General features: G+C 47.8%; 1 protein-coding gene across 1 annotated transcript in view; it reads right to left on the bottom strand.

The window, feature by feature from the left end:
• The window catches only part of adck1 (aarF domain containing kinase 1), a 139098-nt gene that overhangs the window by 78213 nt on the left and 43385 nt on the right, over positions 1 to 17500 (bottom strand). Inside the window, 1 exon segment of the mRNA XM_042072147.1 lies at positions 17152 to 17355. Within this exon segment, the coding sequence (XP_041928081.1) occupies positions 17152 to 17355 (204 nt within the window).

The raw sequence follows: 17500 nt of genomic DNA on the forward strand, positions 1-17500 counted from the left end.
GTGTGTGAGTGTGTGAGTGTGAGAGTGTGAGAGTGTGTGAGTGTGGGGGGGGGTCTGAAGCGATGGTGTAGAAAACAATGGTCCTTTCCTGATTGACGATATGAAATATCGATAGAAGCATTGTGATGCTTCTTGTTTCTTGTGATGCAGAGTCTGGTAGAGTGCTTGTACAGACCCCCAGGACAGACACACACGGTCACGCTGTCCTGGTTTAGCCTCAAAATGCAGATGTCTCATTTACATGCCTGATGTCATTTATTAACACTACTGATGAAAATACTTTGGTCTTTCGGAGTGGTTTATGGAGTGGTTGCATCATGTTGAGTGTGTGTGTGCATGAGTGGTTTATCTTGCGTCATGTTTGTGTATGTGTGTGTGTGTGTGTGTGTGTGTGTGTGTGTGTGTGTGTGTGTGTGTGTGTGTGTGTGTGTGTGTGTGTGTGTGTATCTATTGTAGGTATGCAAATGTTCTGCAGGTGTGTGCAAGGATGCTCAGCTCAGGCTGGGAGCTTGAGAAGGAGAGCAGCTGCATTTCACATCAAGGCGAGCAGACTGCAGAATAACATTACCTAGTCATTTCATATCGCTCCATCAAGCAAGGTACTGTAGCGGAGGAAGCGCCACTCCGCTCCGTCCAGCGCTTATTAACGGCTCTCCGCCACACACACACACACACACACACACCACACACACACACACACACACACACACACACACACACACACACACACACACACACAAGGGAGGGCCAGAGAGAAGTGAAATATTCTGCAGACTCTTGTCCATTAACTCCAAACAAATGAATGTGAGAGTGTGCGTCTACGTGAGTGACCACACTAGAGCGGTCAGGAGGTGAAACACGCTCACCCTGCCAGACACAAAATGTGGTTCTGGTGGGGACATGACCAGGGTGATAATATTTCCACACGGACTGAAGAACCCTGGGATGACATGTTAGCTGGCTTTCATGGCTGTGTGTGTGTGTGTGTGTGTGTGTGTGTGTGTGTGTGTGTGGGGGGGGGGGGGGGGGGGGGGGGTAGGGTTGTGGACATTTTAGCTGGCTTTCAACAGCACTTTAACGTGGCTATCTGGTTCAGATATCAGAGCTGGAGACCACAGAAGAAGCCATGGCTATGGCTGTGTGTGTGAGTGTGTGTGTGTGTGTGTGTGTGTGTGTATGTGTTGGGGGGGGGGGGGGGGGGGGGGGGGCATATAAACAAACATATGTAATGATATAGGCTACTTGATATAATAGACAGGAGAAGCCTGAGGGCAGATCTGAGGAGCATACAGTAATGCAGGGGTCCATATCTGCGGAGCATACAGTCATGCAGGGGTCCAGGCGAGGAGATGGCACTGATCCAAACAGCAAACCAAACAGCTTCACGTTTCAGTTCAACACACATCCAGTCAAAAGAGCATGAAATAATACTACACAGATTGCTATGTATATGATCTTGTAGCTGAACTTGTAGCATGGGGTGAAATCAACATCTAAACCATGGGCTTTCTCCGTGGGAAGCGCTAATACACTAAATGAGAACATATGAAGTGAAAATGAAGACACTAAATGTAAATCTAAATATAACAAACAACAAAACAAAAATATTTACAAAAAGTCATTCTCAGAGGCGTGTGCCAGGGCTCCGGGTGGCCTCCGCTGCTTCCGACAGGCCCGCTGCCTTTCCGCTTGCTCCTAGTCATTTGAGGAGGACTGCTGGGAGTAATGAGGGCCTTCCTGGGACCGCCCAACACAAACACAAAAGGCCTCATGGGTAATCGTTGCTGGGGAGGGTGCGGAGAGAGGTGTGGAGAGCAGAGCTGACACGCTAATGGTCATGCTGAGCTCCCGCTCCTGCCCGCATCACTACAGAGGTGTAATTAAAACATATGCTATAATCTTCCCCTCATCATTCTCCTGCTCTCTCCACACACACACACACACGCACACACACACGCACACAATTAAACTCACACACACACGCACACACAATTTAACTCACACTCTCACACACACACACACACACACAATTAAACTCACACACAAACGCACACACACACACACACATTAAACTCACACACACACAGTCACCTACACACACACACCAAGCCTGGTATCGCGCTGCATATCTGATGACATCTGAAGAGTGAGCAGATTAGTGTGTGTGAGAGGGGGGATGATGAACAGGGACGTTTAGAAAGTTCTGGAAAAACTCACTGCCTCTCATTATGGCAACACAGACACATCTTAACCCCCCCACCCCACACACACACACACACACACACACACACACACACACACACTCTTACAAACAGCAGACATACAGTATTTGTGCATAACATCTATGTTTACAAAGTAAAAAGTCCTGAAATGTATTTGATTCAGGGTTCATCTCTATTTCAATATATACTTTTAGCAGACACTTTTAAACAAAGCAACTCGCAAAATAGGATTTTGCAAGGTACATTGCAAAGGAGACCTTAGGTAACAATAGAATAGATCTTCCAGGGAAGTCTTCACATCTGTAAATACTGCAAATTTGCAACATCATGCTAAAATCTCCGAAACATTCAAAGTCTTAACACAATGTCAGATGGCTGGAACTGATAAAACGCTACAGCTTCCTGAAAGCACAATACTAAAGCATCTAACCAAGCCTATGCAGATAACGAGCATCCAGGAAAGTCTCTGGGAGTCCAGTGGCCAAGACACGTTACTTCTGTCCTCAACAGGATGCCAGAGAAGGGGCTGGCAGAGCGCTGTGTGACTCAGCATGTCTACCAATATGTTGTGTTGGCTCAACCTGCTCGCACACAATAAGCGAAACAAGCAGTCAGACAACTTCAATGTGCTTGCAGCAAGCATAAACTAGTCCTTCACGACAGATACATTGTGCAGTATTAGATTGGGGGGGGGGGGGTGTGTTGTTTGAATGGCTATTGGCTCCGAGTGCAAATGCAAGGAAATAAAATCAGGATAAACAGCATCAGGCTGCTCCTCACGCAAACAACTTAAAAAAACGACAACAAAAATAGCCGTGTAGGACACTAAGAACACTGATTAGACTGATCTCTAGTGATGGGAGTTGCACTTGAAGGTCATCAAGCAGCCATCACTTCACGGAGAGTAAACATAATGGAGCAGGTCTGTCTGATGGATCGAGCCCAAAAACGCTGCTTGTCGGGTACATAATGGCAGAACAAAAATGGCCGTGAATGAATCATTCAGCAGCTTCAAACTCCGAACAGCACTAGAGAGTTATCTGAAGTTTAAAGATCATCTGGTCCACATTACGCATGCTGACAGAGGAATATCGAGAGTATTAAATGAACCAAATTCCAAAAAAAAGACACCAAAAAACCTGCATCTAATGAAAGCCCGGAAATGTGTTTAGAAGTATCAAAACCCCTCATCCCCGTGCTCACTCGAACGTAGGCGACGCATAAATTGAGTTCCTAACTACTTCCGCATTTCAAATCAATGGCAAGCTTCCATTTCCCCCACTCTCCAGTCACTCTAAAGTCACTTTCTGCCCCTCGAACCCAAGTGGGTGAAGAGGCCCAGACAAAAAGCAGCAGGGTACAGATGATCAGGGCCTGGGAGAGAGAAAGAGAGAGAGGGGGGTGGGGGAAAGGTAAAGAGAGAGAGAGAGAGAGAGAGAAAGAAAGAGAGAGAGAGGGAGGGGGGGATAAAAAGGCAGGAAAGGCATCTCTGACCTGAGAGCTGAGAGAGGCGGTGAGTGAACGAACCAACCAATCACACTTGCAGTGGCTGTAAAACAAGTTTGGAGACTCGACTCCATGAATGGGAGAGCAGGCGCAGCTGGGCTACTTCTAATCAGAAGAGAGGGGAGAGATGGGAGAAGGATAACGTTTCATCTTTAAAGTGCTCCTCTTTTCACCGTATGAAATAAATCAGCTACACTTAAGTCACTATTCATCTGTGAGGGCTCGGGAGGAAAAGAGGTCGGCAGGGAGCTCTCTCTCTCTCTCTTACACACACACACACACACACACACACACACACACACCTCCTCTCTGCAGATGAGGTGAGTGCGAGGAAACCAAAGAAGTCAAAAGAGGTAGTGCACAAGAAGCAAGTTCATCTGGAGTCTTCGCACGAGAACTTCAACAGGAGGAATGTCTGCCGCCATGGAAACGCAACCATCATGTACCCAGCTTGGGTTCCTGAGCCATTGTTGATGGAATGGTAACCCAGGGCAACAAGGGGAACAATGGCAGCAACCCCCCCCCCCCCCCCCCCCCTCCTCACACACACACACACACACACACACACACACACACACACACCCCACCCCACTCCCCATGCCAGCTGCCATCACACATCAGCATCCGGTGCTGGGTGTCGGGCGCGAGTGGTAGCGGTAATGATGCAGCTCGCCACTGAGCCGCACAGACCCCACAGCGCCTCGGGCCACTAACATGTCCCCACACAGTGGCCTGTCCATCCACTTGCTGCCCTCCGCTGTCAGCCAACAACACAAACATGCAATCACACTGGACAGCTCCGTGCTGCTGCAGAGCAGAGTCCCGAAGCGCCCTGCCCAGAATACACACGCTCTTCGCTCCTCTTCCACGCCAGCTTAATGGAGGAGAAGTGGAGAGAGAGAGAGAGAGAGAGAGAGAGAGAGAGAGCGCAAGAGAGAGAGAGAGAGAGAGAGAGAGAGAGAGAGAGAGAGAGAGAGAGAGAGAGAGAGATATGAGTAGATTAGTCTCTGTTTTGCTGGACATGACAGAGCAGAGGACACCAGAGAGCGATGATGTCATCTGATGTCTTTGCAGTAATGACCTAATCTCTTCCAGCTGAGATGGCGAGCACACATGAGACGCGTTCCTTGTCATCTTTCTCTGCCATTTGCTTTATAGAGTTCCGGGTTTGAGCGCTTTAAAGCAACCGATGTCTTAGTTTTCCAATATGTTAGTTATCCAAACTAATACAATGGAGGTGAATTTATTTTGACTTAAATGTAGTGCATGTCAGAAGTAACAGTGCAGTGTTCCACATGAACTCAGATTTTTAAAGGTCCCCTGTTGGCACTGGAGTGGTCTGTGACCATGGCAACCACTAGGAAGTCATTGCACTGGGACTAGGCTAAGTAATGTCCTCCATGTCCTTCACATGATGGTTAAGGGTCCAGGAAATGACACAATCTCAATCACAATCTATTTATAGAGCCTGTAGCATTGCTCTCATGCTCTCTGTACAACTGGCTCTGACCTCATTTCCAAACAAGGAAGTAGCGGCTGATTGGACGAAAGGCGAGGCTGGAGAAGTGCATTGGGCCTCTTTTCGTTAGCAATCCCCACGTTGCTTAGCGATTGCCCCCTCACATCCTGACAGAGAACCTCAATTCACCAGCCTGTGTTAGGGATTAGGACACGCACACACCCCATCTGCAGCTAATGCTGGGTCTTTGGAGATGCCTCTCTACCTGCAGCTCCACTCTCTGTGATGTGTGTGGAGGATTTGTGTCGTTCGCACACCCTTGCTCTTCTGCGACTGATCGCAAGGGCGCTACAGGTGATGAAATCCTGTCTCTGAATTGGCCCGATCTCTGCTCCCCTACGCCGCTCCAAGGCATGTACTCACCGCATGGTCTGGCAGGGCGAGGTTTCTGGGTTCAGCCAGCGTGAGGCGAGCGAGTGAGTGAGTATTCTCTCTTTGAATCTGAGGCCTTTGTTGATTCCCTGTTGTGACGCACGTCAAACATGTCACAATGACTGACACACAGCAGGGGAATCACAGTGTCACTACAGAGCATCTACAGGCCAAACGAGAACCACGAGAACTATGAGAAAGGAGAACCTTTGCACTGACTTCATAAATGCAAATGTTTTGATTTCTGACATTCACAGGAGAGACTGAATACTTAAGCTGGAAAACTACGCAAAGATCCAATTTCTCTCACGTATTTGGAAAAAGACTTTGATACTAAGACATTACGGCAGATAAGCAACGCTGTTGTCTTTTCATTTGACACTGTGGACATTTGAATCCAATAAGGGTCAAATAATTTCAAATTCTCTCTCCTGTCACCTTTTCTGTCTTTTTTTACATGTGACTTTCAAACCAACATCTTACCAAGCAGAGTCTTTATGCAGAGAGACCAACTGCAATCACAGTATATTTTTCACGAAATCACAGCCGAGCTGACAGATTGCCGAGTCATGTTAAAGGAGGAACTCCAGATCCTTCAGTGTAGGGTCACATATGTCACCACAAATGGTGCGGTTAGCCTCCGATTCAGCCAAAATATCCTGCCAAAACACTTTCTCTAACAGCTCCAAAACAGAGACAATGTTGCTGTTTTGTTGTGACAGAGTGTTGATGATGAGAAGTAATTTTGACATAAAGCTTTATTTCATTCATATTTTTTTTCACATACTAACTAACAGAACATGTTGTCTATTTTGTGATATTGAATATTTTAATATCCTGTAAATAGTATAATTGACACAGAATTTACTGCATAATAAATGCTGAACAAGGAGAAAAAGAAAAGAGTTTTTTGATGGCATTACATTTTAAGCATAAAAATGAAGTCCAGTCTCGTCCAAAGTGCGGCTCTCTCTGGAAGAGGCCTCTGGGTGTTGGATGGGGCAAAAGCAGTGGGCTTGGCATCGCAGCTGAGCACGATGTGTCACTGGAGTAAACCGCTCCATATGGAGACAGGAAGGATGAAACGGACCTGCCGTCTGTGAATACACTCTCCACACAGGGACGGGGGGCTTAGTGAGTGTGTTGTGTGTGTGTGTGTGTGTGTGTGTGTGTGTGTGTGGGGGGGGGGGGGGGTTGGTCTCCTTCCGTTATCCGGAACACAGACAAATGGCAACACACAGACACACACACAGACACACACACATGCTAAGCAGCTAACAACAGGCCTGGTGGCTGCTCATGCGGCAGGATATCAATTAAGGCGAGGCCCTGTGTGCTGAGCCAGGTCACCCACAGCAGGAGTGGGGCAGCGACACACCTTTCCTACAGCGACTACAAGCAGGCCTGTTAGACATCTGCAGTGAGGGAAAAGGTGAACACGTTTGGTGTATGTTTGTATGTGTGTGTGTGTGTGTGTGTGTGTGTGTCTGTGTGTGTGTGTGTCTGTGAGTGTGAGTGTGAGTGTGAGTGTGACTGTGTGTGTGTGTGTGTGTGTGTGTGTGTGTGTGTGTGTGTGTTTGTGTGAGTCTGAGTGTGAGTCTGAGTCTGAGTGTGAGTGTGAGTGTGAGTGTGAGTGTGTGTGTGTGTGTGAGTGTGTGTTTGTGTGACCATGTGACTGTGTGTGTGTGTGTGTGTGTGTGTGTGTGTGAGAGAGAGAGAGAGTGTGACTGTGTGTGTGTGTGTGTGTTGGGAGGCGATAGACAGAGGCAGAGGCCTGAGCAGGATGTAAATAAAGCAAATAAGGCTGGTTGATGGCAGAGCAGATAGATAGATAGATAGATAGATACTTTATTGATCCCCAGGGGAAATTCAAGAGTACAAAGCAACTGAGTGAGTGAGTGAGCATGAGAGAGAGAGAGAGATAAAGAGAGAGAAAGAGAGAGGGGAGGGGGGGGGGGGGTGGCTCTGAGGCTCTGAGCTGAATGAGCACTCGCCCAGTGAGCTGACACAGGAGGAGTCCGCATGACCACCATTTATACAGCTGAGGACAGCGCCTGTCAGAGGATAGTGGGTCATGTCCTCTCTCACACACACACACACACACACACACACACACACACCAAACACAGATAAACAAACACCAGCAAAACAAACAAATAAACGTAGCAGAAATTCCCCTCTATTACACATACACATGCATACACATACACATACACATACACAGTATACACAAACAAACAAAGCAGAGATATTCATTATATACAGAAACACAAAAACACACACAAAGACACACTCTCAAGCAAACATTGCAGGACTTCTCTCTTGTGTATGTGCCCGCATTAGAGCAGAAGAGACACACAAAAGAGAGCTCAACCCTTGTTTCGGCAAAAGGCGAACAGACAGGCTATCTGTAAAAAGACAAGCCCTCAAAGAGAACGTGCACATGAAAAATAGGAGTGTCATTTCTGAGAGAACCACACCAAACGAAGGCCTGGGAATCCAGCTGTGAAGCCACTGCAGCAAAGCATACGCTTGAAATGCCACACGAGACAGAGCAGAGGGGGGAAACAGAACAACGCCAAGACAGACAGAGAGAGTAAGAAATGGCAGTCATGAATCATAGCTGCCAGCACAGCACACACACACACACACACACACACACACACACACACGCACGCACGCACGCACGCACGGCATGTAGAAAGTGTGTTGTGTGTGTCCTGCCCCTGCGACAGCAGCCCTAGAAGTGCATTAGGGGCTGATCTCATCCTGCAGATCATTAGGGAAATGATGCGCATTTCCATGCTCAGCCGGCTGCCGTGTAATTGAAAATGCAACAGGGCCGATGGAGGCACACACATGAGCAGAGGCAGGGGCAGGGGCAGGGGCAGGGGCAGGGGCAGAGGCAGGGGCAGGGCCGATGGAGGCACACACATGAGCAGAGGCAGGGGCAGGGGGAGGGGCAGGGGCAGGGGCAGGGCCGATGGAGGCACACACATGAGCAGAGGCAGGGGCAGGGGGAGGGGCAGGGGCAGGGGGAGAAAAGATGATGTTTTACATGGTAGTAAATAACATTTAATACGTTGCTTTAGGAGAGGCAGCACTAGCACAAAAGTGGAACAGTGCTCTGGGCTGAGTGAGTTAAACCTGATTCTACCCAGATTCTAAACATGAGGTCATTCCCCTTTTGAAATTGTGATCATGGTCAGAGGGTCAGGATCTACTTCCCCCCTGACTGAACAGAAGCAGTAGAAGAGGACTCAGCGGAGGGCCCTCTGAGTGTCTGCCTCTTCCTAATGCTGGGAACCTGATCTTTAAGCCTGATTTTGAAGGGATGGAACGTCTGTGACGGTCATGGGAAGTCCGAGGGAGTCAACGATAGTCGTGGTGTTCAGTCCTGGCTGGAATAGTTTGTGTGTTTGTGTGACAGATCTGAATCCTTTGTGATTCTTTTCCACAATCCAGATTCATTCAAACATGTTTGATATTTTCTTGACCCGCCCATTCGTGCTCATAACTAATCGTACCAGACTCCGTCTGTAGGTTATGTCTACTCAATCTCGTTCTTATCGGGTTGTGATTCAACAAATCGGGAGGTCTGTTCCCAGCCCAAGGGAGAGGCTTGCACAGCCCAGATAATGCTCAACAAACCCCAACATTCTAAAGTTGCCCAGACACTCCTAACAAACCCCAACATTCTAAAGTTGCCCGGACAATGCCTAACAAACACCAACATTCTAAAGTTGCCCAGACAATGCTTAACAAACCCCAATATTCTAAAGTTCCCTGCCTCTTCCTAAAGCATCCACTTCCACTGTAGTCCCTGGGGACTGGTCACTGGGTGCGGTCGCAGTAGTACCTTCAAGCGTGTCCATCGTCCAGTCTCTGTCCTCTGACTAGAGCGAGCCATACGGCTTCTACACTATGCTAAGCCAGTCCTGACATCTGCTGTTGGCAGGGCTGACCTAATGGCTCCAATCTCACAGCGTTCCGCCCATACGCCCACACACACATGCAAACATACAGCAAAACACAAACAGAAACAAAAACACACATACTAACTCATACTCAAACCTATTCACACACGCATGCATGCTCACACATAATACAACTCACAATCAAACACAAATGCAAGCATACATGATGGATACACAACACACACACACACACACACACACACACACACACACAGACAGACACTTAAGTTGTAGACCCCACTTCCTCGGCCCCTGTAGGCCCCTGCTGGGTCTGTGTGTCTGCCCAGCGGAGGTGGCCAGAGCCTGGGGGGCAGCGTGTCCATTCCCGAGCTCGAGATTAATGGGGTCAGAGAGCGCGGAGGAGGGCACGTCGGAACTGAGTCGTCTCTTTTCTTTCTTTCTCTCCATTCTTTCTCTTCTTCTTCTTTCCCTCTCTCTCTCTCTCTCTCTCTCTCTGTCTGTCTCTCTGTCTGTCTCTCTCTCTCTCTCTCTCTCTCTCTCTCTCTCTGTCTCTCTCTCTCTCTCTCTCTCTCTCTCTCTCTCTCTCTCTCTCTCTCTCTCTCTCTCTCTCTCTCTCTCTGCACCTGTGTCTGCGCCTTTGCTTTCTCCGTGCCATCCATCAGGATGACCGACGCCACGGCGAAGCTTTATTAAAATTAGCCGCTAATGCTGCCTCGCCTCGGCCTCATCCATCTCCACCCAACGAAAAAACGCTCTCAACAATTTAGCTAATCTGCCGGTCGAACGCGACTCGGGGAACAAGGAGCCAGCACACGTCCTTCCCAAGGACACTGCGGAGGACCGCCATGTTGGGAGCCAAAACGAAATTTTAAAGAAAAATAAAGTCGGCGAAAACAAGAAAAAGTATTAAGAACAGGCCTGGAGAGTTTCTAACCAAGAGCTATATATAGCTGGCCGCAGCTAACGCCACGTGCTACTCTGGCTAAAGGGACTTGACTCATAGACGTCCTTGCGTTTCATTTTCACACATCGCACTGCAGCAGAGAGGGCAAAAGTGTTAAATAAGAAATAAATAAATAAGCCGAGCCGAGGGTAGGGGAGGGGCAGAGGCATGAGTGATTGGCTATGACACAGGCTTTGATGGTGATTGATGTGACTAAAAAGCAAAACAAAACAAAGCGAGGCGCTTGCAACAGCCAGGGAGGGTAATGTCACTAAAAGCTGGTCCAGCGTGCCATCAGCACGACCAGCAACACAATCGCAAGTGTTCCTGTACGTGCCATTTTGCAATATTAAACAACACCACCACTACATTCTACCACCACTAAAACAGACTGGCCAAAATACCAATAATAATAATAATAAAATCAAAATCTCACAGCCAGCCACAAAGAAGACATGTAATAACAAGCATTTTAGCTCATAAACATGTTATTAACATTAACTGCTCAAGACTTGAGGCTACTTCAAGATCAGATTTGCATTCAAATTAGTAAACGTTTCATAACATTTATTTGTTTATTTATTTATCTATCTATCTCGTATGAAAACACACGCTGACTGAGGAGGTAGTTTTCAGCGATAACACATGGACGCTGCCCTAAGGGTTTCCGATTGAATCAAACTATTTGGAATGTTTTACATAAAAACTTTCAAAAAAAGTTCAAGGAAAACCAGTTTGCCTCAAACTCTCCTTACCGAATCTCAACACCCTTTGGGTTTAGACCACAATTGCTCTTTCTGAGTACACCTTACATGTAGGTCTGGACCAATGACTGTATATATAGTCATTGGTCTGGACCTGAACACACTTGAGGTCTGGACCAGATCCAGGCTGAATGTGGGCCGGGTCTCTGCCTCGATGTGATCCTGGGTCGGTGCGCTAACCAGTGTCTGGGCCTTGATTGACAGCTGATGTCATATAAGGACACGGCAGAGGAAGGTTAATAGAGTCTGCCTATGTTAATAAATAGCATTGACTGTGATTGGTTCACCTGGGTATTTAAGAAGATACTACCATCTGTAGTGTGTATGTGTGTGTGTGTCAGAGATGTACAGTATGTATGTATGTGTCAGAGAGAGAGAGAGAGAGAGAGAGAGAGAGAGTGAGAAAGAAACAAAGAAAGAAAAGTGAGAGAGAGAGAGAGTGTGTGTGTGTAGAGAGAAGCAGACAGTGAGAGAGTGTGATAATTTGAGTATGCCTGTGTCTGTGTATGTCAGTTTGTCAAAACCTTTGTTGGCATATGTGTACTATGGATATGCCTACAAACATGCAGTGCATGGGCCTATATGAGGCTGTCTGATCACTAAACGTATGTCAACAATCCACCAATGGCAACTGACCTTGCTCATTGTACTCGCCAACACAGATTTGTACTCACATTTAGCGAGTGGGGGCTGCTAATTCTAGACTCTTGATGTGATGCCAGACCCCTCACCTTCCCTGTGTCAGTGTCTATTTTGTGTGAAATGTGTGAAGACCGGACACGTCATTGTCATACTCAAGTTTAAAACATTGACTAACAAAATACAATAGAATGTAATGTAATGCAACGAAAAGCATAAGAAGCACGCAAACTTTAATTGCTTTGGCACTTAAAACCACTGAACTCTTGCTTATGCATGGCCTTAAGGAAAGTTATGCTACTTTCGTATTAATCTCCTGTCAGTTTCGATGCATTTACCTCACAGAAATTCAACAGTTCAGTGCATCATCCATCAAACTGATAAAACACACTCCCCTCTCCTCCAAAGAAAACGGAAACCTTCCACGGCATCATCACTCTTCGTGGAGGGCACATCTGCTCTGCATAATATTACGAGTAAGATATTTCACAGGATGGCGCTGAATGCGATGGCCCCTCCGGCCCATGCATCTAGTGAACGTGATAATTACCTTTGATAAATATTCAGACATGCATGAGTCAACTGGCTCTGACACCTTTCCGAGTCCTGTCTTTGCTTTCACCCCAGCGAGGCACTGCACAGCCTGAGCTGAGTTCACTCCGAGGTTGGACATGGTGTGTGTGTGTGTGTGTGTGTGTGTGTGTGTGTGTGTGTGTGTGTGTGTGTGTGTGTGTGTGTGTGTGTGTGGAGGGGGTAAGAGTGTGTGCAACGCTCTCAAGGGGTTTCGGGATACAATGCCTCCAGGCACCAAGCTAACAGCTGACCTTGAAAAACCATATCGCTCTTTGTTAGCTGGATGTTAACAATAAAGGCGCACTCGATTGAAGGTTAAAACAACACGACAGCCACAGGCAGCGGGTGCAGATGAAGTGTTATATGGAATGCCGCAGGATATACAGTCATTTGGATTGATATAACGTTAATTGGAGCAGCACACCAAAACATTCACAAATCAAAATCATCACAATTTTCAAAACGTTTAGGGCCAAAATCACCTATTTATTTTTTTACAAAATCGCTGAATAAACTTCCCAGAGTTGAACGTAAACTTGCAATCTGAAACTGTGACAACGGCAACATTACTGCTGGGCTTTGAAGGCATTCTGGGAAGGCTGGCGTGCATAAAGCTGGAGGCCCCGTTTGAAAACACACGGAACATCTGGATAAAGCTGTTTGAGGAACGTTTGCGGAACAATCACACGCATGTTCCACACTGTCGCTCAGGCGGCGCTAATCTCTTCAGAAACTCAATGTTCAGAGTGAAATCTATAAATCACACGCACAAAAACCTCACTGCTTTCCAAAGCGCGAGAAAGGAAAGCAACATCAGCGCTGAGAGGAGAGGAACGGAGCTGGTAGTCTATCTGCCAGCCAGTGCAGACGTGCTAAAAATACGCTCAAAAGGACCAGTGAGGCTCACACGTTTATGAGGCATAACTTCATGCAACATAACATAACATCATGAAAGGACTGCGGGAGAAAAGAAAAGGGGATGACGGAGACTGACAGCTTGCTCTAGGATCTAATTAGGTGAATTCAGCCGTACAAGTTAATTCAAACGCATATTTAAAAAATGGCTAACGAAATGATTTGACAACTAATAAAGACATGAAACTACAGCTATATAGAGCCAGGGGACTACATCTCGAATTCCAGGCTCTGCATTAGTTTAATGAATGTCCACAGAAGACCACTTTTGATGTCTAGCGGTTCATTCGTCATCTTCCATTCAGCTACATTTAACGTCAACATTTATCTTTGTTTTCGGGCCGAACTAAATAACTCCCCCCCCCCCCCCTCCGTGTAGTACTACGTCTGTGGACAGGCTCATTAAGGCGATGTGTACTACACACAGTCTTCAGGAGGAAGCAACCCAGGGAAAGCGAAAGATAGCGGGAAAAACTATAGACGCTAGCGGGCAACGTGTGAGCAAGGAAAGCCTGCGATGGCTGCAGTCTTTATGTTGCCCTGCACCTCTGCGATATCAATAATTCCTTATCTAAATGGAACCAGAGCCATGGAGAAGCACTTTGGTCTCTGTGCGGCCCTGCCAAGCCTCATAAATAAATATGAACACAAGTCGGGGATGCTGTACTGTAGATTACCTCCGAGAAGTCAGAAATGCTCACCTATAACCCCAGCGGTGGAGTTCTCACGTGTGTTTGGAGATTGCAACAATATTGGCTGCAGATGAACACCTCAGACTGGACACAGGGAGAGGAAACACACAGACACACACACACACACACACACACACACACACACTGCAGAAGAGGGGCCAGGAACAGCCAACATCAGGCTCCTCCACATCACTTCTCTTTCCCATCTCTCTCTCCTTCTTTCTGAGTGTGTTTGTGTATGTGTATGTGTATGTGTGTGTGTGTGTGTGTGTGTGTGTGTGTGTGTGTGTGTGTGTGTGTGTGTGTGTGTGTGTCTGAGTGCCCACGTCTGTGTAAGTCGTGCACAATATGGTTAATTCTGTCTGTCTGTGCGAACACCGCAGAATAATTTTAAACGAAAGAATTAAGAGATGAGAGAACCAGAGAGAGCGAGAGAGAGAGAGAGAGTGAGAGAGAGAGAGAGGGAGAAAGAAAGGCAGACAGATAGAGAGACATGAAGGAAGCGAGGGAGACAAAGGAAGAGCATCGCGGGCAGACGTGGGGTGGGGTTGGGAGGGACAGGACTCTTATTGTGACACGCCGCCAGACGGATTATTCTCCCTCAGCAGCGAGCCCAACGAGCCGTGCCGGGTCCTTCTCTCGCTCCGATCGCAGCGAGCCGGGGATCAGCGCCTCAAAATGTCTCTCCTCCACTGCGCTGCCGCCGCTCCGCAAAACAAATAAATAAACATCGCAGACTCTCAAACCAGTCACAACCGGGCTCAGATTACGTAATGCTGCTGCCTCTACTACCCTTTCCCTACCCATCTACAGTGTGTGTGTGTGTGTGTGTGTGTGTGTGTGTGTGTGTGTGTGTGTGTACCTGTGTGTGTGTGTGTGTGTGTGTGTGTACCTGTGTGTATGTGTATGCGTGTGTGTGTGTGTGTGTGTGTGTGTACGTGTATGCGTGTGTGTGTGTGTGTGTGTGTACGTGTATGCGTGTGTGTGTGTGTGTGTGTGTGTGTGTGTGTGTGTACCTGTGTGTATGTGTGTGTGTGTGTGTCCACCTGCGTGTATGTGTATGTGTGTGTGAGTGTGTGTGTGGGTGTGTGTGTGTGTGTCCACCTGCGTGTATGTGTATGTGTGTGTGAGTGTGTGTGTGTGTGTGTGTACCTGTGTGTATGTGTATGCGTGTGTGTGTGTGTCTACCTGGGTTTGTGTGTATGTACTGTACAGTATGTCTGGGAGATGATAATATGTGTGTGCCCATGTGTGCGTGTATGTTAGGGTGAGATTGTGTCTGCCTGTGTGCATGTCAGAGAGCATAAGAGGGTGCGTGAGTGTGTTAAAGAGATAAAGAGATAAAGACATAGAGAGAGAGAGAGAGAGAAAGAGAGAGTGACCATTGTGAGCTCCATTAGCCCTAATAATTACAATAATAAAACTGCAGAGGTGCGGCCACCTCAGAGAAGCCCATGAGGCCGGCGCGTTGTCAAGGTCACCAAGGGGTGGGCCTGTGCCTTATTGGCTACTGGCTTCAGCTCCTGATGAAAGGTTGCTGCTGGAGTCTCTGTAATTTCAGCAGTCAAGGTCAAACTCTGGGCCTGTTACCGCGCTACGCGTGACCTTGGCAACAAACAGTGGGCAAAAATGAGGCATTCCTGCAGCCTGCGGGTGAGTAATCTTTTACTACAGCGTGTTTGAAATTGATACAAAGAGGCCAGAAAACATCCAGCTGTTCTTTGTGCTCGTGAAACCAGTTGGATGTGCTTGGAGTGGTGGCTTCGGGTGTGCAGTTATATACTGCAGCCTATGGGAGGTACTGTACAGAATCAAGTGAGGGGAAAGTATTACCTTATGTAACCTTGAGTAGAGCAGGAGTACAAGAAACCTGAGTGGGATTAAGAAGACGTTTTTATCCAATGGGACCGGGACCTGTGGCGTTGGGTTAGGGAGCCGAACCTGGGCGGTGAGACTGTTCCACAACACCTTACTATGGATCTCCATGTGACTATCCAAAGCCATAGAGTTGGAATCAGAGCCACCAAATCTCAGCGTGCACACAGCCCCCTGACAAGGCACTCCCGGCAACAACACCCCCACCCCACACACATCAGTCATGACCAGGCGGGGAAAATGTGCACCACCAACTAATTATTGCGCCCCAGCCGATAAAAAGTTCCTTCTGCCATCCCCCCCCCGACCTCCGCTCCCCCTCTGTTTGTGAGCTGGGTGGGTACAAGTGAAGGTCCTGCCTCTCTGGAGGGCAAAAGTGAGTACAGAGCAATGATGGGAGGCAACAGGGCATGAAAGGAACAGCCCGTAAGAGGTCTTTTTCAATCCGGTCGATTGTTATTCCAGGCTCCTCTGAAACACATTAGACGGGTCGGCGATGCCACAGACATTCCACTCTTGAGAGAGGAACAGAGGAGATATGGGACGAAGACGACAGTGGCTGTACACTTCTCTCTCTCAGAACATAAATTGTTGAATATCATAGCAATTCGCCCATTGCCACCTTATCTTTGCCCTCTAAAATAATCACATCTACACAGGTATGTAAACACACAGCTACTGTACCTCTTGGTGTTTTTAAAGGATGGATACCTTTTATTGAATACCTTCATAGACAATTTTTGTGTTACAGTTGAGCTTTATATCTTTTGATGCTGTTGAACGTGCTGTGTGCTCAATGGCTGCAGCTCCAGCTGTTGTTGAAGCCACCATGGTATCCGTGAACAAACACACACACACATATTCACACGCTCACACATGCACTCACACACGTGCGTGCAAACACACACGCACAAACAAACACACACACACACTCTCTCACACACACACACACACACACACACACACACACACACACACACACACACACACACACACACACACACACACTCTCTCTCACACACACTCTCTCTCACACACACTCTCTCTCACACACACACACACACACACACACACACACACTGACCTGCTGCTACTAAAGCCACCATGGTGACTTCATGACTTTTCACTGTATTTGTGAACATACAGTACACACACACACACACACACACACACACACACACACACTGACTGACCTCTTTCCCCAGGTCCTCGCGGATGACCTGCTGGATCTCGTCCAAGGTGCTCTGGGGGGCTCGGCTGTGCAGCACCTTCAGCGTGCTGGTGTACTCCTGGGGCAGCAGGTAGTCCAGGGCGCCCAGGTGCTGCCCCACCTTGATGAAGGTGCCCCTGTTGGCGCAGCACAGGTCCCGCAGCCTCTCCGCTGAGCGCAGGTGCACCTACGGACAGCACAAAGAGCACAACCCCAAATCACCACACAGCTCTCGGCCACTGCCGCTGTCCAATGCAAACCCCTATTGATCACGCCAGAGAACAGCAATTGTGTTCGGGCCAAACTACGTGCAGTTAGATTGATTGCCAGAT

Source organism: Alosa sapidissima, chromosome 19 (assembly GCF_018492685.1).
Source record: "Alosa sapidissima isolate fAloSap1 chromosome 19, fAloSap1.pri, whole genome shotgun sequence".
Taxonomy (NCBI): Eukaryota; Metazoa; Chordata; class Actinopteri; order Clupeiformes; family Clupeidae; genus Alosa; species Alosa sapidissima.